We start from the raw sequence: 24,291 nt of genomic DNA on the forward strand, positions 1-24,291 counted from the left end.
AGCTCACAATTTGCAAACAAAATACAATCATTCAAAATTCCATTCCATTCATTTGGCTTTCGAGTGTGCTCTGCTCAGTGGTTTTGTTTCTATTTGTTATCTGTTTTTCGTTTACATTTAGATGGTTCTCCTACTGTTTCAGGCTTGCGTGAACAATAAATTCTTAGGCTGGATATATGCATTTATATTCAAAATAAATATTCAATCGCATTGTATTAATCACTACAATATTTTTCGTAAATTCCGATTTCTTGTTCTTCAAACATGTGCAAATAGTAATTAGCCGTATATGCCCCGATGAACACCAAAACCCCGCGACCTACAGAAAAACGTTCGGTATATGTTTTGTTATGTTTCCATAGATGTCTTAATGCGCAAACGTGTAGAATAGTGTTGTTTCGACCAGAACCGCGCCAAGCGCCCGTTGGCCCAACTGCTCCACTGCTGCCTTCTACTCCTCGCATCCTTTCGATGCCTTTCGAAATACCCTGACTGCCGCTTAGATTACGAGCGCCATGTCCTTTTTGCTTGGCAACTGCACGCGTTTGCCCTGCCACAATGAGTTGTGTATTGTGAAGGCGTCAATGGTCACCGTCAGATGTTTTGTGTGCACTTGCGAGAAGCACTTGCCTCCTGAGTTGTATCTGCAAGGATTGAACGGAATTTAGTTAACTAGATCAGAGGAGGAAGTGTCCATTAGCCGCTCACTTGAAGAACTTGTCGAACATGACTTCGTCGACTTGACTAGGCCCTGTGCCGTACAGCTTGGTCACCTGGTCCGTTTCGGGCTGGTAGCTGTAGAGGGCGCGGAACTGGCAGCCCGCATCGCGGAAGAGTACCAGGAAGTGCTTCGCCTCTGATCGCGCGATCTTCTCCAGTACTTTCTGTTTGGCCTCGCGGTTGACAACGCCGGGGAAAACACAGTACTCGACGGCGTTCAGGATGATCCCACGATTCGATTTGGCCGCTGGTTGTTTATAGAGTTTGGGACCTGTGAACGCAAGTCGGTTAGAGTTAGCAAACGCGGAAGGGATGTTTGGGATTTTGTGGATATTTTCTACATTCTGGTGGCAATGGCAAGCTTCTAGATCACAAACTCTGCTATTATTTTTATCAATATGCAGGCTACGTGCACTATTAAATGCTTAACTATGGGTGAATCTACGGGATTCACTGATTAAATACTTGGGAACAAAAAGTAAAAATATACAAGTTAATATTTTTAAAGTTCCTGAAAATAATAATTTGTAATTGTAATGTGAAATTTTAATTCAGCCTGGCTTAACTTCCTTGTACGCATTACTTAGTTTTTAGTTCATAAGCAAAACATTTAAAAAACAAATAAAAACTTAACTAGTGCTTGCAATTTGGCGTTTGTTTCTCAAATTGATGCGGTTGGTTAATTGGGATTAGAAAGCTCTTGTGGTGTTTTTAAATCACTAGAACACATTTTGGGGTTTCATTTGACCATCGAAAGTCGTGGATTTGACGACGCTAGGGAACGTAACAAGTGGAAGAACGAAGAATCGGATTCTACAGACTGTCGCAGCCCTCTAGAACTTGTTTATCTATGTAGAACTCATATGTATGTCGAATAAATAATATAGTATGCAGTCTGCACAAAAGATGCCAATTCGTAATGAATGAACGAACAGAACAAAATCAGAATGAAAACTTTCAAATCATAATGAGGCGTTCCAACTTAAGTAGTACAGATGCAGGTGGATGACCAATGGAGTATGGATTGGTGGAAGGTGAATATATAACTGAGGGTCGATTTTGAAGTATTTGATATGGCATGTATGGTTTGGTTTTTGTTTGTTGGTTTTTTTTTTTTTTTGAAGACGAGAGAGAAAGAGAGATACAAACCCGAATATTCCATGTTCAAATTCGGAGTTAATGAGAAATCGCTGGATCCATCATCAAATCCGCGACGTTTCGATATCAAACCTGGCGGCAAAGAGCCCGGTCCGGAGGGAGATGGCAAATGCCTACCTGAAGCGCCCATTCCCATTCCAGGCGACGGAGCACGCCTCGGCGGAGTGGCGCGTCCCAGTCCCGAATCTGTGTCTAACCGGCAAGCAAGAGATCAGGGTGGAATCCGTGTCAGTCGAGGCATTCAGCGGGCGGTCACATGCGTTAACAAGACAAATCAGATCAGATCAGGTCAGATCGGATCGGATCCGACCGGAACAACGGGATCACCCAAGTCCATGCAGGTGGAACCAGTCGATGGATGCGTTACGATGCAGTTGTGTTAGTCACCAGTCACGAGGATGGATGGCGAGCGATGAGTTCGTTTGTTTTTTTTTCGGTTAATATTCGATTGTATTTTTTTTTTTGGTTTGGTTGGTTAATTTCAAGAATCGTTTTTAGACAGGATTGAGTTGAAAGAAAGAGAAATAAAAGAAGAGAATGTGTGCACAAAATTTAGTTAAGCAATTTCGTAGATCTCTTAATAGCTAGTTGATCATGATCTGGACTAAAATCGAACAAATGTACTGATTAGTGTTTGCGGTGCAGATGTTTGAGTGAGTGTGATTGTGCTAGTGTATCATCCCGAATATCTCACAAGTGGATTGAGCAAACTCGATCGAATGATTGGATTGAAAGTGTGCCGGAACCAGTTGCGGATTTAAAGCCGAGGAGACCAATCCCAGTCCCCGCAAATCAGCTGACGAACACAAGAAAGCTTGAGAAGGGACCAGACCAACACCACCACCACCGCGTCATCGTTAGGAGCTTGGAAAGCCGAATCATCGCAGTGAAAGGTTACAAACTAAAATCGCAAAACAGCAAAGTATAAGATATTCAAATATGTACATAAAAACAAAAAGACAAGAGTACGTAAAGGAAAGGTACGTAAATTACTTATCACCACCAAAGATACCAGAACCAAAGTACAATTACAAGTTAAACCGAAAAGGAGACCACTAGAAATCAACAGAAAGTAGCAGACAGATAAATACTTAGTTGGATAGAGAGTAGAGTATGGGTAGGTAACAAAGAAAGGTGGTAACAGGCAGGCAGCTTGCTTTTTGCCGCCGTGGAACGCTTCTTACCGCACAGATTCATTAGCGAATTGGACTTTCGGCCCCGGAAATTAAGCGTGCTGCCCTTTGCGACGGAGATACGCGACAGAGTGCGGCCCCTTTCTACGCCGGCTGGCTCTGAAATCAGGTCAAGTCAGGTCACGAAAGACGCGAGCCGAGTGCATCAGTATACAGGTGGAACACTTGATTCATATGCATTCGCAATCGTTAACACAAATGAATGGGTGGCACAAAATGAGGTACAAAAGTCGTAAATCAAACTTATCGCCCGGGTCCCCCAAAACCAAAAATCATCGTCAATGTAACAACAGCCCCAAAAACCAGATAATAAAATTACAAAAAAAAATGTGTATAAGAAATCCTCAACCACCTCTCAGGTTCACTTTTTTGAGCTCTGGTGCATTCCTTTTGGCAGTGCTTTGGATTAGTTGAGGTTCTATGCAGTTAGCTATTAGCCATAAATTAGTGGTTGGGCCGAAATTAAAATCTTGTTAGTTTAACACAAAAACCATAAAAAGTGGAAGCGGTCGAGCGTTAACTTTCGTTTTTAGCGTGTTCGAATGCGAATTTTGTGAAAATAAAACCAAGGGAAATCAAAATCGAGAACTAAGTGGGCGAGTTATCCATCACCAACCTCTGGAAGTTTTGTACGATCCCCGTCGTCCAATCGGAGTTGAACTTGTACTGGGATAATCATCGGGTGACTCTGTTTGAACGAGATTAGTGGTTAAAGCTTATCAAATAGGTTGTCCAGATTCCAAAGTTATTTTAAGGAAAACTTAGAGCTACAATAAAGTGCAATTAAAATTGTTAGACTATAAGTCCCATCTACCGTAAAATAAATCAAATTAACGTACAACTAAACATGCTTAGCTTAGGTAAAACTAAAAGGATGAAATATAGGACAATGCAAAGGGGTTAAAATAACAAAAACATAAATTACCTTTTACAGTGAGGGAGTCTTGCGAGCCCCTGTAGTAATCTCTTTTCATTGAATTTGAGCTTAGTTGACCGTAGCCTGTTCAGTTCAAATTCAAAACGAAACAAAAAGTCAACAAATTAGCAGTGGGTAGGGGGATAAACAAAATCAATAAATCAATGTGGGTAAGGCACGTGAATCAAATTAAAAAACAACGAAAGCGCAGTTTCTGAAACGATTTCGGCATGCCGAAAGAACCATGAACTTTGAACTTTGAATCAATTATTCCGAGTTGCATGTTCGGCTGTTTAACCCCGGTCCACTGCTCACCGGTTAGATTCGAGCTTGAGCCTTTCTTGCCCCGACTAGAGATGCTCGAAGCCTCGCTGATGTCCACGCTGGCATCGTCCACGTGGATCGTCTTCGGCCTGGGACGCGTGTTGCGCTGCTGCCTCAGTCGCGGAGTCGTCGAGGTGGATGAATGGGGCTGCAGTTTCACATGCAGATCGGGCCGATCCAGGGTTTTACCCTATAATACATGATATAATAATATGAGAATAAGTCACTGTGGGTAATTTAAGTGGAAACCCACCTCTCGCTCGGCCTCTTCGATGGCTTTCTTGAGTCTGTGCTGCTCCAAGATGGCCGCTCTCCGCGCCATCTGCTCCTCCTTCTTGCGAGAACGCTCCTCCTCCTTCTCGCGCTCCTTCTCCCGCTTCTGGGAAGACTCGATTTCCTTGCGGGCCTTGGCCTCCTCCTGCTGCTGGCGGCGTTGCAGGGACAGCAGCATGATCTTCTCCTTGCGCCGCTCCATCTCGTCCACAGACTCCTGATCCAAGTTGGTCGAGTCTGCACCAATGACCAGCGCCTTGTTCTTGGCCGCCTCCGCGTTGTTGCTGCTCTGCTGGAGCCGGGTAGGCGACATCGGCTGCTGCAGCTGCTGCGGCGACTGGTTGGTCACATCCTCCAAGTGGCGGCGTTCGTGACCAGTCGGTGACACTGCTCCCGAAACGGCCAGTTGCCGCAGTTGGATGGGAGGCTCGTCGGTGTACTTGTTGTACGTGGCATTCCCGGGGGATTTGACACTGTTGGAGTTGTTCAGCCCGTGTATGCTGTGCCTGGTCACCGGCTTGCTGTTGTCCTCCTCTCCGCCGAACCCTATGTTATTGTTGTTGTGCAGCTGACTTAGCGATTCACGTTTAAGCGTCGCCATGTTGTCGACGCTGTCCCTGCTGCCCGGAGGAGCCTCCTTCTTGGGCGATCGCTTGGCCCGCAGCGGCGGCTTGGGTCGCTTGGGCTGCTCGTCGTCGAAGGAGATGTAGAAGCCCTTCTCGGGCGGCTGGTCCTCGCCGCCGGATGCCGCTGCCATGGCTCGCGGATCCTGGAAGCTGTTGGCCTGGATGGAGGGACGGGAGGGCGAGGGTATGCGGTAGGTGAGGTTGCCGCTGGTGATGTTCAGCTTGTTGGAGATCATCTCCCCGCTATCGTAGTCCTCCGAGCTGCTGCCCCGGCCGCTGTGCCCCTGCAACCGCTGCTGCTGCTGCAGTTGCTGTTGGTGTTGCTGCTGCTGCTGGTGCACAAAGTCGGAGATCCGCGTCGACTGCATGGACTCGATGATGTTGCGCTCCAGCTCATCCACATCCTCCTCGTCGCCGATGAAGCAAATGCTCTGCGGCGCCATCATGTCCTCGTGCTGCATCGGCATCCCCATCGGCATGCCCATGGTTTGCGGCGCCTTGGGAGAGCGATTGTCGCGCAGATTGGTCAACGATTGCTGGCGCTGCACCCCGTTGGATCCGCCTCCTTGGCGCTGCGCGTGCTGAGGGGGAGGCCTGCACCTGGAACAGGTGCTGGAGCTCGCCGCCGCCGCCGCTGCCGCCACCTCCGCCGTTCTGGTGCAGCACAAAGCTGCCGGGACTGGGGGCTCCCACACTCGAGGGCGGCCGGTTCATCCAGGGCTGCTTCTGCTTCTGGTGCTGCTGCGTCTGCCAGGCGTTCACGTCCACCAGCGGCTGCTGGATCTGCTGCTGCTGCTCGAAGGCGGCCGCTGCTGCGGAGTGCGCCCAGGTCCGGCGCTGCGGATGCGGATGCACCTGCGGCTGGGGCGACGACTCGTGCAGGTAGAAGTGGTTGGTGGGCTGCCCGTAGTCGTCGTACACCACGCTGCTGCGGTACTGAGGCGGCGGAGCTCCGCCGTACGGCGAGTGGTTGCTGTGGTTGTACGCCGCCCCGTTGTCGCTGTAGATGCTCTGCGGCTGCTGCTGCTGCTGCTGCGGTTGCTGCTGCATGTAGTGGGCGGGCTGCGGCGGCGACATGTACTGGCCGTGCTCGTTGACGTACTGCATCGGCTGGGGCATGGCCATCGGCTGCTGGTGCTGGAGCTGCTGCTGCTGCTGCTGGTAGGGATCGCGGCTGGGCGGACGGGAGCTGTAGGCGCTGACGGGGGCGTTGTAGGCCTGCGGAAGATGCGGCGATGAGCCAAAGCTTTGCTGCATGGGTCTCGGCTGCTGGTAGTGGTGGTCGGCCAGGTGCTGCTGCGACCCGTAGGTCTGCTGCTGGGGATGCGGTTAGTGCGGATTGCAGGTGGGCGGGTGGCGGTTGCAGTTTCGAGTGTTGCGTGTGGCAGGGTAAACGAGATCAGAGAACAATTTGTTAGTTGACAAACGGGCATTCGATTTTTGGAGTTCCCTAGGTGGCAATCAGTAATACAAAACTTAAACTCAGTAGTGGTTGGGCTACATTTTTCAAGTATCTGAAATGTGAACACTGTATTTCGAGGGAGTGAACCGAATAGTAATTTAATTTTAACTAAGTACCACATTCTCCTATCAAAAGCTAGGCAGATTAAGTGTAAATCATTTATCAGTAATGAGGCATAATCGCCAATCAAAATTAGAAGCAGATTAAGCAGCCATCACTAATCAGTACTTAAAGCGCCAACCGAAGGACAAAACAAAACAATAAGCGTTCCATATCCTGCGTTAATTTGCGCGGCTGCTGCAATGAGTTCGAGGCAGTTGGTCGGGGGATGCGGTGTCGGATGGTTACCTGGTTCAGCATGTTGGCTATCTGCTGAGCCTGCATCAGCTGCTGGGCCTGCAGGTGCTGCGCCTGCATTTGGCTCTGCTGGGTGGCCAGGCGGTGGATATCCTGCTGGATATCCTGCAGGTTCATGTTCATGATGGCGATGCTTTGCTGCTCGATCCACGTCCAGGCGATTGGGTGGTCGGTTAGTTGTTCGGTGGACATTTTGGTTGGGTTAATGGGCGTGTTTTGTGTTGTGTAGTTGTTGCGTGTGAGTATGTGTGAATGTTGAAGCAGGCACAAACACAAAATGGGGGTAAAAGAGAGACACAGGCGTTAGACATAAATTCTTTGGCACTCGGCGGAGGATGGTTATCGGTTAGACGGGAAAACATAGAAGGTGGCTAGAAACTACGCAAACGCACCTGGTATTTGTCCAAGTCAACGGGGTCCATGTCGGGCGTGCGCTTTGATTCGTTGCTCATGGTCTCCCACTTCATCACGTCCGGACACGACTCCAAATCCTCCTGGAAGCAGAACGAGAACAGCTTCGAGATGAGCTATCAGGCCCAAAACTAAAAAGCCAACGCCTACCTTCTCCTGATGCCGCAGCAACGCCATCTCGATCTTGCGCTTGTCCTGCTCGATGCGTCGCCGCTTCTCCTCCAGCTTCATCCGGATGGTGGACAGCTTGCTGGCGTTCTCCAGCGATCGCATGTCGTCGTCTCCGACGTCCAGCTGCCAGGCAGCCGGACTCGCCGGCATACTGCTCGTTGAGGATTTGCGCACCGGCGTGCTCTCCGGATCGTAGCCGCTGGTGGAACGCGTGTCGTTGTACGCATCCGGCGCCATGCCGCTGTTGCTGCTGTAGTCTTTGTCGCTGGAATGTTGCTTGTGCCGCGCCATCGGCAACGGGCTGCCCGCATTCGAAAGATTGTGCGACGAAACCGTGGGCACATTGTCGACACTGTGGATTAAAACCAAAGGAAGTATTTTATGAACCGTGTTATATATAGTTTAAGCCAAGTTATGGTTGAACCCTGCTCAATTTAATGACTGACCTGACTTGCCGGCGCATCGAATACTTTTCCGTTTCGCGATCCTGCTTCTCAGAGCCCGAATCCGTGTCGTAGCCCAGCTGCAAGGTGCCCCGCGCATCGGCGATCGAAGAGCGAACGGCCACGGCGGGTTCAATAGGAAATCCAGTCACGCTGGTGTTGGACAACTTGCGCTCCCTGTCGCGTTCGTACCTGCCCAGAGTGTTCAGCTGATCCTGGGAACCGCCGAAGTTCTCGATGGTCAGCTGGGAGTCCTCGCTGGAGGAATTCCTGCGCGAACGGCGTCCTGAAATTGCACAACAGCGACATTAAATGGAATCTTTGGGAAACCTAACAACACCAATTGGTTCGGGAAACGTTTGTAGGATATGTAACAAAGCTAAATAGCCATAACATAAACAAAATTGCATTCAACTCAACGCACAAATGGAAAACTACGTTGGCTACAACGATTCTGGTTCAACAGTGGCTGATTTGGCTCATACCTGCAAAGCTTGGCCGACGGCTCTGTTCCCAGTTACTTGGTCGACCCGCAGCGACAAAATCGCCTGTTCGTTTCGATTCGAGAGCAAACAGAAAAGAAGTCAACGAAAAAGAAGATGAACGAAACGAATTAAATAAATAATAAACAAAACTAAAGTACGGACTTGTATGTAGCACAAACGAAAATCATTTCAAATTCGAAATCAAGTGGGGATCTGTGTTCGGGCAATTAACGAGTTCCCACACGACAGGGTTAATAACACGTTTGGCCGCCACATACAAGTCGACTAGGAAATAAGAAATGAACTGCTAGCAAGCTGGGCAAACCTCTCTCGTCCGCCTTCGACTCGACATTGGTCTTTTCTTTGGCCTGGCGCAAGCGGGCCGGAACCAAGGGCTCCTGCTGGAGCTGGAGCTGCGACTGGGATGGGTGTTGCTGGTGTGCCTGCTGGTGGTATTGCTGCTGCTGCTGCTGCTGTTGCTGGTGGAGCTGCTGCTGCTGCTGCGAGTGCATGGAGGCGAGTGTGGTGATGCCACGCGACTTGTGCACCACGAAGGCTGCGGATCGGCGGGGTGGCGGTTGCGATGGTTGGTGGTTAAGCGTGTGTGGGTCGGTGGGTGGCGAAAAGAAAATATTCAAAATGTAAATTTAATAAAAACCAATAAAAGTTTGGAGTTTTTGTGTCCGTGTGCAAGTCGAAAGCAAATCGAAACGTACTCAAAATAAACACAAGTAAACAGGTAACAACGTATAATTAGTTAAATAAAATAATTGAAAAATAAAATTACCTTCGGCATGATTGCCGCCGTCAAAATTATTTGACTGAACCGTCTGGTATTCGTTGGGCGGGGATGATCTGCGATTTAAGCCGCCGCCAAATGAATTCGAGTGCGGAACTAAATAAATGAAAATTCAAAAAACACAGAAAAAAGAAAACGTAAATGAGTAAAATCAATTTGTTCAGCTTGCGAGGTAAATGAACTTGAATATTTCAGTTGGTTATTCATTGACTCGTTGCATCGGAAGCGGGCAAAAGCAAACAACACAGTTCGAAAGCAGAAACAAGGTGAATCGCAGTCCGTGGATGGGTGCCAAGTAAGCTGAGAAGTGCCCCGTGAACTCTGTAATTATCCCCAGGGGAAGTCTGTCTATCATGTGACTCACGCATAATGCTTTCACTTTTATCAAGATGAAATTCCCACAAACCACCCAAATTTCTGTGATTAATAATCGTTACTAACAAACACTTGTGATTCCGATCTGGATGTTCACCTATGATTTCGTTACCCGATTTCTCTGTTAAATAGGTCAAGTCGCTTCGGTCATGGTGCTTAGAGAGTTAAAATGACAAAATGCAGTCTCTAGATACAACGATTTCTACTGATTGGTCAGATGTGAGGTGCACTTATTACAGACATAACAAAGCATCGGTTTCTGTGCATCGTGTGAGACATTACTTATGCTATATTAAAATGGTAATTATCATACAGCTGCATATCATGTAGTTATCAATCGATTCCTTTGGCTAGGCACCAAGAAACAATCAATGAAGCAAACGAACGAACGAACAAACAATCAAACAAACTAAATGTGAGCAGAACAAGCAAAGAAACATCAAACAAATGGAAATGGAAAACACATTCATGAACAAACGAAGGAGGATAAATCGAGATTCGGGAAATCGGGGGTACACAGAAAATGCTCGGATAGAAAATTGAAGTAAACCTTGGAACGGCGGCCGATTCTGGGGCGAGCCAACGGGCGGCTGGTCGAGATCGCTGCGCAGATCGGGAATGGGGGTGACGGGCTGTACAGTGAGGCCTCGTCGATGGCAGATTCCGTGCTCATTGGCGCCCAAAGTTCGCCGGGCGATGACATCTGGATATCGTCGAATCGAGTCGGGATTGAAGAGCGGATCAATCGAGAAGTACATGGCACGTTGTACGTTGAGTGTGTTTTTTTTTTTTTATTTGGTAAGTGTGAAGATATGTTTGGTGGGTGTGTGTGTGTGTGTGTGTGTGTGGTTAGGACCCAAATTATTGGTGGATTGTTTGCGGTTACGAGTGGCAAGAGGAAGCGTTTTGCACATAAACAAAGAAAGAGAATCAAGTACAGAATTGATTTATTCGATTTGGGTTGGATTTTAAGTGTGGAGATTTCACTACTTTTCGTGGGATCAGGTGAATGCTAAGATGATGAAAATTACATATGATTCCATGTCAATTTCTTGGTGGACTCGGTGGTTGGTTGGCTTACAAACGAAAATTAACCGCAGGAACTATATACACAAACATAAATAAGATTTTGCTAGATTTCTGTGGTTTCTCTGACAGATCTTTACCTAAGAGGTGCTTTGCGGTTGATCTTAAACTGAGACTTATTTGCGGCATTATCAGCGCAATCTACGAGCTGTGAAGCGCTCTAAATTCCTAAGTACTTAGTTCTCTGTGACTAATTGGTGGATGCTTTTACCTTCTGTTGAATTTGCTACAAATTGAGTCACTCACAATTCCAGCTGAATGGAATTCTTAAAAGGCATTTATACATTTACAAGTACGCTGACTCATTTCTCTCTTCGGATGACCAATTCTTTGAAAAACCAAGAGTAAGAACTAAAGCAAATCATAGGAGAAACGAAGACAAAACGAAATGCAAACAAGGATACTGCTGATACACTTGGACAACAATGCATGCCCCGGACTGATATTCAAACACAGGCAGGCCAATCGTTTTGGGGGGTTGAGATCAGGGGGTTGGGGGATAGATGCGATGCGGTGCAGCGTTTTGGGAATGGATACTCAGTAAAGAAGTGCTCCACTTACCCTGACCATCCATGCCGGGGTAGCAGACACACTTCGCCGGGTGAATCTCGAACAGATTGAACAGATCCGTGAGCAAAACCACCAGATTCAGTTTCATGGATCTAAAACAAAACGAAATTGAATCCAGCAAACCTTTGGATAGAAACAACTCGGTAGCTACCCGCGCATGTAGGTCACATCCTCGGGAGTCATGTGAAACACGCTGTATGGCAGATGCTTCTGGGAGAAGTTGCACACCAGCAGGATGTTGTGAATCGAGTCCTCGACGGCGGGCAGATAGTTGATCCGCACACTCGTCCACGGCACCACCTTGGGGCAATAGTACGAGATGAGCAGCGCCAAGCATATGCCATCGCACAGATCCTGGAAGTCCCTGACGGGTGGTATGTCCGGCGTCTGCAGACGAGAGCCCTGTGGTTAATAAATATGTAAGTTAGGGGGAACGGTAATTAGGAGGCAGAAACTCACATTATCATCGGGCAGGCCTGCGTCCACCTCCTTGATAATGCGCTTTTTAAGAGCGGCGCAAGCATGTGAAATCCAGCCCAGCAGAGCTTGCTCGTAGGACTGGCCAGGAGGCGCCTGGTAGTTGTTGCCAGATATTCTGTGCAGAGGAAAAGCCATCATTACCATACGTTTATTAATGTGAATCAATAATCTCACCTTCGAATGGCCGCCATGATGCGGTCACCCGATGATATTTCCTTCGCATACAAAACCATCAGCGATTCTATCACAGACATGTGGGCGTTCTGAAAGCGGTAAAACCAAACCAAGTGAATTAGGGAGAGCCATAAAGATCGAAATCTAGATCTACTCACAATTCGCAGCGGGTTCGTTTGAATTAATACCGTTTCGGTAATGGGCATGTCCGAGGATTCGGCCACGGGAACTCCCTTGCGCGCTAGCGTCTGTATTATTGACCAGTGGTTCATGCTTTGGTAGTTGGGATCTGAGTACAGATTGGCCAGCGTCTGGCAGTAGAGCGTGGCGTTGCCGAGCTCCACGATGATCTGCGGCTTGAGGCGCTCCTGGTTCTCATGGTCGCGGTAGAAGGGCTCCTTCAGGTTGTCCGGCACGCGATTGTTGAAGGCCTTCGAGAGCAGCCACTTGACGGAAGCACGTTGACGAGCCTGCAATGGATCAGTGGGAAAAAAGAAACGAGTTGGCATCAGAAGGGATTGCGATAATGTGAGAACATTCTGTACAGCAGGTGGCACCCACTGCCCGGACCCATTTCAATCCCAAGGCCAAGTTGAGCCTGCGTAATCAACGCTCTATAACTGCGATTTCTGCGGATTAAATGACGGGCTCTTTCGTGGCAATTAACTAGCGCAGTCTTAAGTGCTTTTGTATCTGTACCCCGGCCTGTTGCTGCATCTGCTAGTACTTGTATTTGTAGCTGTGCGCGAGTGAAGCCATGCGTACAATCTTCAATATGAGTTCGATAAACTCGCTCGTGTTTGGCTTGGCGTGCGCCGCCAGCCACCAGCCACCAGCCGCCTTCCATTGTGCTCTCCCCAAACCGATTTGGTTTTTGGGCCAACAAAGGGAGCGGCTGGGAAGTGAAGGGGTTGCTGCTTGGATGGACGATGGTCACTCAGCATGAAAGACTCCGCTCGCGGGGCAGTCGCTTTTTTCCTGCTCCGTTTTTAGAATCATCTCGAGTGCCTCCATGTTTCGCCAGCCAACCCATTTCTTGTTGCACTCATAATCACAATTCTGCTCTATTCCGAATGGCCTCTTCTTGGTCTAATTGAAACTGGGGGGAAAAGCAATCAAAATGAATTCTCAAGAGGGAAACTGTCGCTGTTCAGACGCGGAAATTGGGTTGATCGGACAAATCCAATATGAAATATGTTTTAAGTCTTGGTATCCCATCGTGGAGACTACTAAGACATGTATTCGAGTCTGATAAGAAACGTGTAAATAGATATACATAACTCTGATTTTTTGATAAGAACAACTCTATTTGCTATCTTAGAACCCTCTTTTAATAAAAACCCTGAAAGTAAACATAAAACAGCCGACGCCGGTCAACAGTTGAGGATTATTTTTGGTAAAGATAAGGTAGAAAACTGAGAGAGTGGAGCTGAAGTTCGAGCAACATGAAAAACCCATTAATTCTTTTTTGCTTTCGGCATGCTTGCCGTATTTGCTGCAAGACTTCTGTGCTGTCTTTATTATTTGCTTTCATTCCATAAATCTCAAACGGGTTTCTTTCAAAAATCGTTGCATGAAGTCATCAATAACTGTGTCAGAGAACCCAATCGAAGTAGTTCAATTCTTTTGTATATCGCGCAGCAGGTCGACAAATGGACGATCTCGGGCGTTGTTTGGATTAAAAGCTTATTACAAAATGCCAGAAATAATTCGGGCAGGTGGAGGAGGAGAGGAAAACTGCATTTCAGGGGAAACAATATTGGCGTAGGTCGTAGACCGACCAACTATGCGAATTGGTCAACAGGTGGAGGGAAAACCTGTTTGCCCAGCCAAGCGCTTTTCACCAAAAGCAAGAAACTGTCCGCAACATAATTTGAATGGCCAGCGAAACGGAAAAACTCTGGCTGCACTTTGCATCGAATGGCGGGGAAAATGTCTGAAACTCAAATTTCAAAAGACCGTGTAAACAATTCGAAGAAAAACAATAAATGAGCGCTAGCTGAGACGCCCACAATGAATGAAAGAACGACGGATGGATGGATGGATGGATGGAATATATTTTTAATCCAGCAAACATATGCAGAGTAAAAAAAACTGACCTAATTCAAAGAATTAACTAAAGATTAATTAGTAAAATCTATTCAATTATGTTCTAAAGTATATGAAATGGGAGGGTAATGGATAAAGTAATACTATTTAACTTATGATTTCAGATGATCTTATCGAACTAATAACTCTTTTTGCTTTGTGCACACACATCGCCTGCACATGTTTGTAATAAAATTTCAGTTGCTGGTGGTTTTCAAATGTCACAAATTGAAATTGGCGCGGCTTTATGATTTCATTATCTAGCCGACTGTAGTTTGTTTTTGGCATTCCAGAGAAGGGACAACGATAGCTAAATATAACAGAGAGTGCCGACGAAGGAAAGCGGCCGAGAGAAGAGAGCGTACCGCTTGAGTCAGCAGTCGGCAGTCAGCAGTAAGCAACTTGGATGTTTGAATGGGTTTAGCTTTGAGTTATTGTCTGTAGCAGTTTGTTTTTGCTGTCATAGAACGACTCTGGCACACACATTGGACTTAACTTTCTAGGGAGTTGTCTAGAGGAAAAGTCGCTGTACACGCAAGACTCCAAACCGCGGAGCAGAGTGTTAGCGCTCCTCCCTTTTCGCCTGACTTTCGCATGCGTAAGCCGTTTTTTCTGTTATTTTTTCATATTTAGCGATTAGGTCATGCAAGAGCAGCTATTTTCAAAGCGAGGAAAACGATAACAAATGCCTAATCGAAGGGGCGCAGAGCTCATTTTCCGGCTTTGTTTCTCGCACTGCAGTTTTATGAATGGAAGTTTCAGAGTATTATTTTCCGAGCAGCACACACCCCACACACAAACTACCGGTTGGATATAGTTGTTTGCATTGGCCATCGAAACCAGTCGAATGGTAAGTAGGTGTCGGTCGCATACTAAGCGTTAAGTTGTCGAGCGGCATTACCTCAGCGCACCATTTTGGCCAAGAGAGTAGGTGTTAGCCCGCTTCGCCTCTGTTGGAATGTTAATGAGTGCTTTTAACTCGGGTATGAGCCTATTCTGTGAGCAACATTTGGACTTGGCTTCTCGAGTCATCTTACCTGTCGTATTTCCTGTGTTTCGACATCCATGCTGACGGATTTTCCTGCGACGGACTCTCCGGCCCTCCGACGCCCGCCACTTCACTTTCCGCACTTTTTGCACTTTTCGCACTCTTTGTTTGCTGTTTGCCACAACACACCGCTTTTCCTTTTAACGTGTGTCTCTACCGAGTGCGTGTGTGTGTGCTTGTGCAGTTTTCCTCAGCTTAGGGGATTTTCACTTGGAGCCTGAATGAACACAGAGGGAAAAAAAACACGATTGGCACTTTGGCAAACAACTTGGAAATCGAAAACAGAACAACTAATTGCGCACACGCATTGGCAGCAATTTTTTCGGGGGGTCGCGAAGCGAGGGAGGGGAAAGCAGGCTGGCCGAAAGAAAATGTGAATCATTCACAGAGGGCGGTGGGCGGGGGGTGGGGCTGCAGTGCGACAATAACAGAGAACACTTTACAGTTGTCTGTTCGCTTTTCTCGAGATGCTGCTGCATCAGCTGTTGCGATTTAATCGCCTCCCCGACGCACCTACGCACTTATCACCTCGTAAACCCCACCAACCGCCCATCCATAGCATAATTAATGTTTTTCTTGCTTTTATTCAAACAGCAAGTTGGCGATTTTCTTTGGGGAAGCGCCGCCGACTTGAGTAAATGAAAACATTTTCCTTCGCCTCGCACTGTTGTTGTCCGCCGCCCGCTGTTTGCTTCTCTTTCGCTCCCGCTACGCGACCAATGCTGCTGCGCGACACTGTTAGTGTTATGCTCTTCGCTCTCACGGCGAATGAGTGGTGACCGAAAAAGCTGTGTATGTGTGTGCGCGCGGGTGTGTGTGTTGGGGCCTACGCACATTTGAGATGGATTTTCGCACTGATTTGTCGCAACGACGAATTTCGCATGCATTTCACACGGCTCGCGCCCGTCCCCGCTGCATTTTCCAACAGCTTTAATACTACAAATTGGCCTTAAATTGGGGAAATCACGGACACCGATCTGCTCTAAAATCTTACAAATTTTCAGTGTTGCCAGATGGCGGAGTGATGTCGACCAACTGTAGTTTTCCCCAGAATCTTTAAATAAAGTGAACCTAAATCTTCCCTTAAAACAGAATTCTTCCACCTAGTAAACATTGGTTGTAATCTCGGACAATGAAAAACTCAACATTTAGCTAATACATCAACCAATCAAGAAACAAAGTTGGCTGCAGTCACATAGGTGTTCGTCTCGTCGTGACTGGCAAATGCGGCATCTCGCTCTTCCTTTTTCACTTTTTGCGTGTGTGTTTGATGACGGAAAATTGCGAATAGTTCGCTGAATATGGCCAAAAAGAAAAGCGAGGAGCACTCCGGTGCGGATGCGAACGACAGCGACTACAACGAGGAGCCGAACTTCGACGATCCGCCCAATTTTGTGGACAACATCAGCGATGAAGGTGAAACTCGGCGACTGCCAGCGCAGCACACGCGGCAATCTAACCTCAATATCCGGCGATGTGCGAAAGTAATCATACATATTTAATTAAACCTGTATCCGCGATGCATTTACAGATCTGCTCGGCGACATGCTGGCCCAGCGCCCTTCGGAGGCGGACGGCGTCGAGAGCGTGGTGGTAGTGGACAACATACCCAAGGTGGAACCAGTGCGTCTGGAGAAGCTCAAGTCGGTGATCAACAAGCTCTTTTCGCACTGCGGCGACATCGTCAATGTTGTCTACCCCGTCGACGAGGAGGGTAAGACCAAGGGCTACGCCTTCATGGAGTACAAGCAGGCCAGTCAGGCGGAGGAGGCAGTCAAAAAACTAAACAACCATCGCCTGGACAAGAACCACACCTTTGCCGTCAATCTCTTCACCGACTTCCAGAAGTAAGTCCTTAATTATGACACAAAATCCTAGTCATTTATTATTATTTACTATCCTTAGGTACGAGAACATCCCGGAAAAGTGGGAGCCACCAACTGTGCAGACTTTCAAGGTGCAGAGCGACCTTTACAATTTTATTAATGACCCGGACACTTATGACCAGTACTGCGTGGCTGCCGAGACCGCTCCCAACTGCGTGCAGGTGGGCTTCTGGCAGAACGTCCTGCCCGAACCCTTTGAACTGGAGACCCGCGAACGCTTCACCGACACTTTTGTCAAGTGGTCCCCTCTCGGAACATATGTGGTCACTTTCCACAAGCCCGGCGTGGCCATCTGGGGTGGCAGCAGCTTCCAAAAGATCCAGAAGTTCCCCCATCCAGGCACCCAGTTCGTGGAATTTTCGCCATGTGAGAATTACCTCGTGACTTACGGCCCAACGAACACTGGCCAGAAGATCATCATCTGGGACATCCGCACCGGAGCCGAGAAACGTTCGTTTGTTGCCGATGGCATGTCGGTGCTGTCCATGTTCCGTTGGTCGCACGACGACAAGTTTGTGGCCCGCATGGGGGAAAACTCTATCCACATCTACGAGACGCCATCTTTCTATCTGCTGGACCTGAAGTCGATCAAGATTCCAGGCATCCGAGGCTTCTCGTGGTCGCCCACGGACAATGTGATCGCCTACTGGGTGGAGGAGCAGAACCAGATACCCGCCCGCGTCACGCTAATGGAGATCCCCAAGAAGCGGGAGATTCGCAACAAGAACCTTTTCCATGTCGCCGACTGCAAGTTGCACTGGCAGAAGTCCGGCGACTACTTGTGTGTCAAGGTGGATCGCTACTCCAAGTTGAAGAAGGACAAGAAGGATTTGGACGTCAAATTCCTGGGCATGTTCTACAACTTCGAGATCTTTCACATGCGCGAGAAGGAGATTCCCGTGGACTCCGTGGAGATTCGCGAGCTAATTTTGGCGTTCGCCTGGGAGCCCATCGGCAATAAGTTCTCGATCATCCACGGCGAGCAGAACTCCTCTAACGTGAGCTTCTACGAGGTGAACAAGGGCGTGAAACCCACTTTGGTGAAGCGTCTGGAGAAGAAGTCCTGCACGCATCTGTTCTGGTCTCCCCGTGGCCAGTTCATCGTGATGGCCAACCTCATAATGGGCACCTTTGAGTTTGTGGACTCCACCAATGACTACATCATCACCGCGTCGCCGGATCACTTCCGTGCCTCCGAGGTCGAGTGGGACCCCACTGGGCGCTACGTTGTGACTGGAGTCTCCTCGTGGAAGGTGAAGGAGGACACTGGCTTCAACATGTACACGTTCCAGGGCCGCATTATCAAGCGTACCATTCTCAAGAACTTTGTGCAGTTCTTGTGGCGCCCACGCCCACCAACCCTGCTCAGCGAGGAGAAGCAGAAGGAGATCAAGAAGAACCTGAAGAAGTACTACGCTGCCTTCGAGCAGAAGGATCGCCTGCGCCTTACCCGTGCGTCCAAGGAGCTGCTTGAGAAGCGCTCCCAGCTGCGCGAGACCTTCATGGAGTACCGCAACAAGCGCATCGCCGAGTGGGTGGATCAAAAGAGTCGTCGCATTATGCTACGAGGACGTAAGTATTACCTGAAACTTTTTACTGTTTACTGGGAGACGCTTTTAAGTGTGAGCTTACACAGAATGTTGTATCAATGGCTTTAATGTCAAATTAAAACATATAAGTACTCCCATTATCAGTAAGCAAGGATAAAGAACAATGCTTATCAATTTATTTTCCTAATTAAACCTTTTCTTTTTAACAGATGTGGACACCGACAACTTGGAAACTGATGAAGTGGATGAAGAGATTGTTGAATTTTTAGTCAAGGAAGAAGTCACCCTGCTGGAGTAGACGACCCCCTCGACGTCAATCACCTGCTGTCGTTCCCTGCCTACTCCGAAGCGATCCTGTCGCCTCACACTTCGTGTCCGGGACGCGTCTACGCCCTGGTTGATGCCAGGGCCCCAACATATTATCCAATCCAGTAGCGCGCCTCTGCTTGCAACCAACTCTAAGCGGAACCTTTGCCGATACATACAACATACGAATTATAAGCCCTAAAGTAAACTCCAACAAAATCAGCACTTGCGAACATATTATCTAATTAAATTACCTTTATTGAGCACACCCCTCCAACCAGTATGCCTAAAAGTAGATTTGCGATGTATTTGTATGTAAACAGCAAAAAGAAGACGAAAACAAAATATGTTTGGGGTGTGTTTTTATTATTCAAAGGGCGATTAACGATAGGTGAAACACTAGACAGGTTGGTTGCCATTGGCAACACGGAAGGTAGTCAAAGCAGGCGGAACATTTTCTGTTTTTGCTTGTCTTTCTCATTTAAAAAATACAATTATGGACGCCACTTCTCCCAAGACGAATCTGAAGAAGAAACGCAAGACCCACACTTCGAGAGGCTATCGGAGGAGGGAGCGGGAGGTGCAAGGCTTGCTAAAGGATAACGAGAGCAGCATATATGGTCAGGAACTGGACTTCGAGGCCCTTAGCCTGCAGTTTTTCCATGGAAACGATAATGAGGTGCTTCGCGAGAAGGACTCCCCAGTGAAAGAAGGAGCTGACAAGGAGAGCGACGAAGATTCCGGCGGGGAGTTGGCTGTGGAGCCGTCGGATTCACCCTCTCAAACATTCATCCAAATCGATCTACAGGATCCACCACTGGTCTGGAATCAGCTCTCCAAGCAACGCCACTACTATGATGAGAGTTTGCTGTACCGACCGAACAACACCCTGCACTTCCAGTTGCAAGTGGGTGACGCCCACCTAAAGGACTCCCAAATCCGCCTGTTGAATCGCTACCAAGAGCAGGCCAAAAGCCAGTCCAGCAAACTGAGCGCAGATTTGATAGCCCAGCTCAGCCAGGAGAACGACCCCAAGTTCCTCTTTGATGACAAACTGTATCGCAGTGTTTGCCACAAGAAGTTCCAGAGTGTGTTCTTCGATCCCATGTTACCGGACGAAGTGCAGGGCTTGCCCAGCAGACGTTGCCTGAAGTTGAGCATAAAGCAGCTCCGCTTCAGCACGCATCCCCAGCTCTTGGAGGAGCACCGACTTGCTCAGCAACTGGAGGATCTCTTCGATGTGTACACTCAGCAGAAGAGGCAGAGGATCTGCAGAAAACTGAGGGAGGAGCTGGAGATTGCTCGCCAGGTGGCTGTTAAGCTGCTCGCCTCGGCTGGCCAGGATCAAGCCGGGGAGGTGAAGCGACAGCTGAAACTCACCCGCCAGCTGAGGCAACGCTACTACTCGGAGTCGGCTGCACAGCGCAATCTTCTGCAGCGCTTGCTGAGGGAGTGGGCCAAGCTGAAGGAGCTGCGTCGTCAGCAGCGCTTCCAGTGCACTCGTTTCCAATTGGGCTTGAGAGTGGTGCACCCTCCCGATTTAGAGGCCTCCTATTCCGCCTGGAAGGAGAACTTCGAGAAGGATTTAGCCGAGGTTTATCGGGATCACTTGGAGGTCTTCTACACCCGCCTCCGTCTGTGGAGCGAGCGAAAGTCCAAGGGCCGGAAGTCGGCAGGCCAATCGAAGCCTCCAAGGAAACCGCAGTTCGACAAGGTGATGGCCAGTCTGAGAAAGGATTACGACAAGGCCTTCAGGGATCCGGAAGAGCCGATTGTGGAGGTCATTCGCCTGCACGCAGACGAGTCAACTGCCAGGCTGTCCAATCCCGGTGGAGAGCAGCTGCCCAAGGCGCGGAACTACTTCCTGAAGATCTTTCTGGACGGCCAGTTTGTGGGTCAGAGCAGGAGCTATCGCCTGGAGCCGGATCTGCAAATATCCATCAACGAGTGCATTGGGGTGCTGTTAGAAAGGTCGATGCCGGAGAACCTTAACATCTGGGTACGTACCTACCTTTCGGATTAGGGAGGGATTTAAACCATTTTCCTCTAGCTGTATGAGAAGTCCACGTTGACCCCAAAGAGCCGTCGCCTGGCGCAGATGAGCACTCCTCTTTTGTTGAGTTCCAAGGATGATGCTCTGCAGGAGAAGATCAGCTTTAGGACCTCATCCTCCACTCAGTTGGCAGGCGACGTTTATCTGTACTATGAATACCGATCCACGGAGGGTTGGGGAGGTGCCCACAATCTGGACGATGTGCAGAGGCTTCCGGATTCTCTGAGACAGACTTTGATACCACCGAAACTACTCGCTTCCCCTGAAGCCTCCAAAGAACTAGTGACTCCCAGACCGCCAAGTGGCAGGACTAAGAGGAGCATCCTGCCGCCGCTGATCTTGGCTGAGCATCGGCTACAATTCTGTGCCATTGAGGTGCTGCTGGAGAACAGACGGTTCCAGTTGCTCCACTCCCGTCATCAGCAAAAGAATCTCCACACCAAACAGCTCCGGTTTGTGCCCGCCCTGGAGCAGGAAATCACTGAGGATGAGCCGATACCGGATGGTAGGGGCACCGTTCAGCTCTTGGAACCGGGAACCTATTGGAATCCCATCGATCTGCACAAGCATCGCGGGCGGAAGTTCCTCCAGTTGCTCTACGAGGTGATCACCAGTCAGAGTGCCAGGAGGGCCAAGGCCTTGGAAACGCCTTTGCCGCTGCTCCTGCTGGCCGATCACTCGGATCACTCGTCGGCCACCGGTTGGACAGCCCTTTGGCGAGCCATCTGCTCCGTTTTCCAGAGACAACCGATTTCCCTGCCCCGGGAACCTTCAGTTTGGTCTGGCCAGCAGTCGGGCCTCGATCTCTTCAAGCACTTCAGCGTTTCCCTCCATGTGGTGAGGGCCACTGGGGTGCCAGTGAGGAGTCGCCACATCCTGAACCTCAACGAGCGACGCACCAGCGCCGGAGGCGATATGGGCACCAGTTTGTTCGTCACACAGAGTGAGTAATCTTCAATGATAGAAATGAGTCATAAACGGCAATCCTTATCAGTGAAGTGGAATCTTGCTGATCAAGAATGCCACTTATTCTTAATTGCTAAGCTGCAATCTAAACAGATGTGAAGATTAGGTGCTAAAGAAATGAGTTTTTGGACTGCCTCCTTTTACTAAACCCATATTACATCATCTGAACTTTAAGATCGATTTTTATAGAGGAGACAATATATTTTTCCGACTTTTTCTCACAGCTCTCATGTACTCGAATGTGCGACCCTTCGTGACCCTGAGCTATGGACAACGACTGTGCCGGAGTCGCACTGCCGAGGGCAGTAATCCCACCTGGAATGAGCAACTGCAGCTGCAGATCAGCAGCCAGTTCGGTGATCTCCGCGAGGATCTCAAGATCAGTCTGTTCGATGAACTAATAGAGCAGCAGTACAGCGAAGAGGCCTCGGATTTGTATCAGAGGGTCCAGTGCAACTGGCTGGGGGAGTTCCGGGTGCCCATCAACAGTCTTCTGGCCCATCGGAAGGTCGGTTCTTTCTTCCATCATTAACTTTTATTTACTATTCAATATCCTCAGTTTGAGGGCTGCATAGAGTTGGCCATGCCCAAAGTGTTGGTGGGCTACAAGCGGCCTTTGATCGACTCAGTGACTAACATGTCCGCGGATCAGTACCCCGAGTTCAAGGAGGCAGTGCACCTGTGGTTCTACCTGAGCATCGAGCCCGGTGGCGGAGAACTGTTGGCCCTGCACTCGAGTGCCTTGGCCTGTGCCGAAATGCCGGAGACGCAGCAACATCTCAGCGAAAGGCGGTTGGAACTGATGCAACTTCTTCCCCAACCGCAGCGGTTTGTGGAACCCCTGGTGTGCACGGCGCAAGGAAAGAGGGTGTGCATCACCAGACTCTTGGATGCGATTCCCCTTCCACCAGCGGCGGCCACTGGAGAGAGTCCTTTGGAGAGCGCCTGTCGCTTTGTTTCGCTGCTCAGCCAGTTCCGCAGCTACGATCCTTGTCAGGGTTTCCGGGGGGTGTGGCTGGACAACCAGTCTCTGCTGGACAGCACCTGGTGCTCGGTCAAGGATTTGGGTGTCCTTCTGTGCAACTACTTGCTTTCCTTAGGGCTGGAGTGCTGGCTGATTCTGGGAGTCGCCTGCCCTCACGGCGAGTGCTCCTTCGTGCTTTTTCGCCATCCAGAGACCGCTGAACTTTTTCTGGTGGCCCCCGCCACTGGCAAAAGATACCAATTGCAGGATGTCCATTGTCCTTTGAGAAGGATATTTTGTGTGGTGGGAAAGACGAATGTAAGTCAGTCAACATGCAACCTTCCTCATTCCCTTATCAATTCTCATAATTTTGTTAGATTTATTTCAACATTCAAACGGAAACGCGCGTCAGCATGACGAACTTAAACCTTCAGGATGGCGCCTGCTGGTTTCCACTCTTCAACCGTCGCGTTCCTGCCCCCCAAGGTGGCGTACAGAAATTGGACTACATGTACAAGAGGAGCCACGAACTGAGTCAGTTGCAGAAGCACATTGAGCGCAAAATCATGAAGAAGATCAGTGCCTGGCGAACCACTAGGAAAACCATCTGGAATCGGTTTGTGTTACTTTTACTTTTAACACCTGAACTTAACCATAGAGAATGATGTTATTGACAGAGCCTTCCAACCGCGACTCCAGAGGATTCTCAGCGACATGGAAAACTTATCCACTTTTTCAAGGGGCCGATATGATGAGCCTGTTTTCAGCGAGCAACTGGAACAGGAATATCCCAACTACAGGGTAAGCTCACATACTCACCCTTTTTGCAAGCGAAAAACCTTCCTTTTATGTGGAAAAATGAAAGGCCAAACTTTGGGGAACCATTGCGTAGAGGTTTTTATTGAGTGCGATTCGCCCATTGACTTATCAGTTGCTCGTCACAAGCCGACCCCTGTCCTACCCCGCCCCACTCATCAATCACTATCTCGATCGATCACTAACCCTTTTGGTTTCCAGCTCTACGGCTTCACCCTCAACTTTGCGTACACGAATCTGGCGGCGATATCGGAGCGCATCCGGACCACCTGCATCCACTACAACCACGACGCCTCGGTGGAGTTCTGCGTGGCGGTGCACCTGCACGCCCACGCCAATGACGTGCTGTCCGTCTGGCTGTTCCTGCTCTCCATGGTGCCGCTGGTGGTGTGATTCACATCCCAGAAGGCAGTCGAAATGCCAGAGGCCGTCCCCAGCCACGCGAGACTCGCTATCAGTTCTGTTTACAAGTGCAAGCGTAGCCGAATGGACTGATTTTTATCGCAACACCAAACTGTCGAGGGAAAGAAATCCATTTAATTCGGTTTACAGCCTGAAAAACGTATATATATGTATTTATAGAAAAAGTGT

The 24,291-nt window shown here is 48.8% G+C and overlaps 3 protein-coding genes across 3 annotated transcripts; 2 read left to right on the forward strand and 1 right to left on the reverse strand.

The window, feature by feature from the left end:
• Nucleotides 1–339: 339 nt before the first annotated feature.
• Nucleotides 340–16,184, reverse strand: LOC108093727 (patronin). Its single transcript, XM_017193950.2, is given in 24 exon segments — nucleotides 340–644; nucleotides 709–991; nucleotides 1,996–2,070; nucleotides 3,063–3,170; nucleotides 3,688–3,759; nucleotides 3,997–4,071; nucleotides 4,303–4,501; nucleotides 4,565–5,797; nucleotides 5,799–6,527; nucleotides 7,021–7,167; nucleotides 7,422–7,523; nucleotides 7,591–7,963; nucleotides 8,058–8,340; nucleotides 8,540–8,602; nucleotides 8,865–9,095; nucleotides 9,327–9,434; nucleotides 10,264–10,416; nucleotides 11,361–11,461; nucleotides 11,521–11,771; nucleotides 11,829–11,964; nucleotides 12,024–12,112; nucleotides 12,182–12,493; nucleotides 15,149–15,376; nucleotides 15,994–16,184. Coding segments are annotated over 23 exon segments (5,298 nt in total). The 5' UTR covers nucleotides 15,179–15,376; nucleotides 15,994–16,184; the 3' UTR covers nucleotides 340–499.
• A 188-nt stretch (nucleotides 16,185–16,372) lies between these two features.
• LOC108093730 (eukaryotic translation initiation factor 3 subunit B) lies at nucleotides 16,373–19,248 on the forward strand. The gene is made up of 4 exons (XM_017193985.2): nucleotides 16,373–16,575; nucleotides 16,691–17,006; nucleotides 17,065–18,617; nucleotides 18,805–19,248. The coding sequence occupies exons 1-4, from the start codon at nucleotides 16,461–16,463 to the stop codon at nucleotides 18,891–18,893; spliced, it is 2,073 nt and encodes a 690-aa protein (XP_017049474.2). The 5' UTR covers nucleotides 16,373–16,460; the 3' UTR covers nucleotides 18,894–19,248.
• Nucleotides 19,249–19,323: 75 nt separating this feature from the next.
• LOC108093729 (coiled-coil and C2 domain-containing protein 2A) lies at nucleotides 19,324–24,180 on the forward strand. The gene is made up of 7 exons (XM_017193983.2): nucleotides 19,324–20,900; nucleotides 20,952–21,897; nucleotides 22,145–22,428; nucleotides 22,480–23,202; nucleotides 23,262–23,500; nucleotides 23,562–23,685; nucleotides 23,902–24,180. The coding sequence occupies exons 1-7, from the start codon at nucleotides 19,398–19,400 to the stop codon at nucleotides 24,091–24,093; spliced, it is 4,011 nt and encodes a 1,336-aa protein (XP_017049472.1). The 5' UTR covers nucleotides 19,324–19,397; the 3' UTR covers nucleotides 24,094–24,180.
• Nucleotides 24,181–24,291: the final 111 nt, after the last annotated feature.

The sequence above is a fragment of the Drosophila ficusphila genome, unplaced genomic scaffold (genome assembly GCF_018152265.1).
Source record: "Drosophila ficusphila isolate 14025-0441.05 unplaced genomic scaffold, ASM1815226v1 contig_414, whole genome shotgun sequence".
Lineage (NCBI taxonomy): Eukaryota > Metazoa > Arthropoda > Insecta > Diptera > Drosophilidae > Drosophila > Drosophila ficusphila.

Bases quoted from the DNA above. Each gene is read 5' to 3' on its own strand.
- LOC108093730 (XM_017193985.2), top strand. From the start codon at position 16,461: ATGGCCAAAAAGAAAAGCGAGGAGCACTCCGGTGCGGATGCGAACGAC. The intron at 16,576-16,690 runs GTGAAACTCGGC...ATGCATTTACAG, and splicing joins GGACAACATCAGCGATGAAG to ATCTGCTCGGCGACATGCTG. The intron at 18,618-18,804 runs GTAAGTATTACC...TCTTTTTAACAG, and splicing joins TCGCATTATGCTACGAGGAC to ATGTGGACACCGACAACTTG.
- LOC108093729 (XM_017193983.2), top strand. From the start codon at position 19,398: ATGGACGCCACTTCTCCCAAGACGAATCTGAAGAAGAAACGCAAGACC. The intron at 21,898-22,144 runs GTGAGTAATCTT...TTTTTCTCACAG, and splicing joins CAGTTTGTTCGTCACACAGA to CTCTCATGTACTCGAATGTG. The intron at 23,203-23,261 runs GTAAGTCAGTCA...TAATTTTGTTAG, and splicing joins GTGTGGTGGGAAAGACGAAT to ATTTATTTCAACATTCAAAC.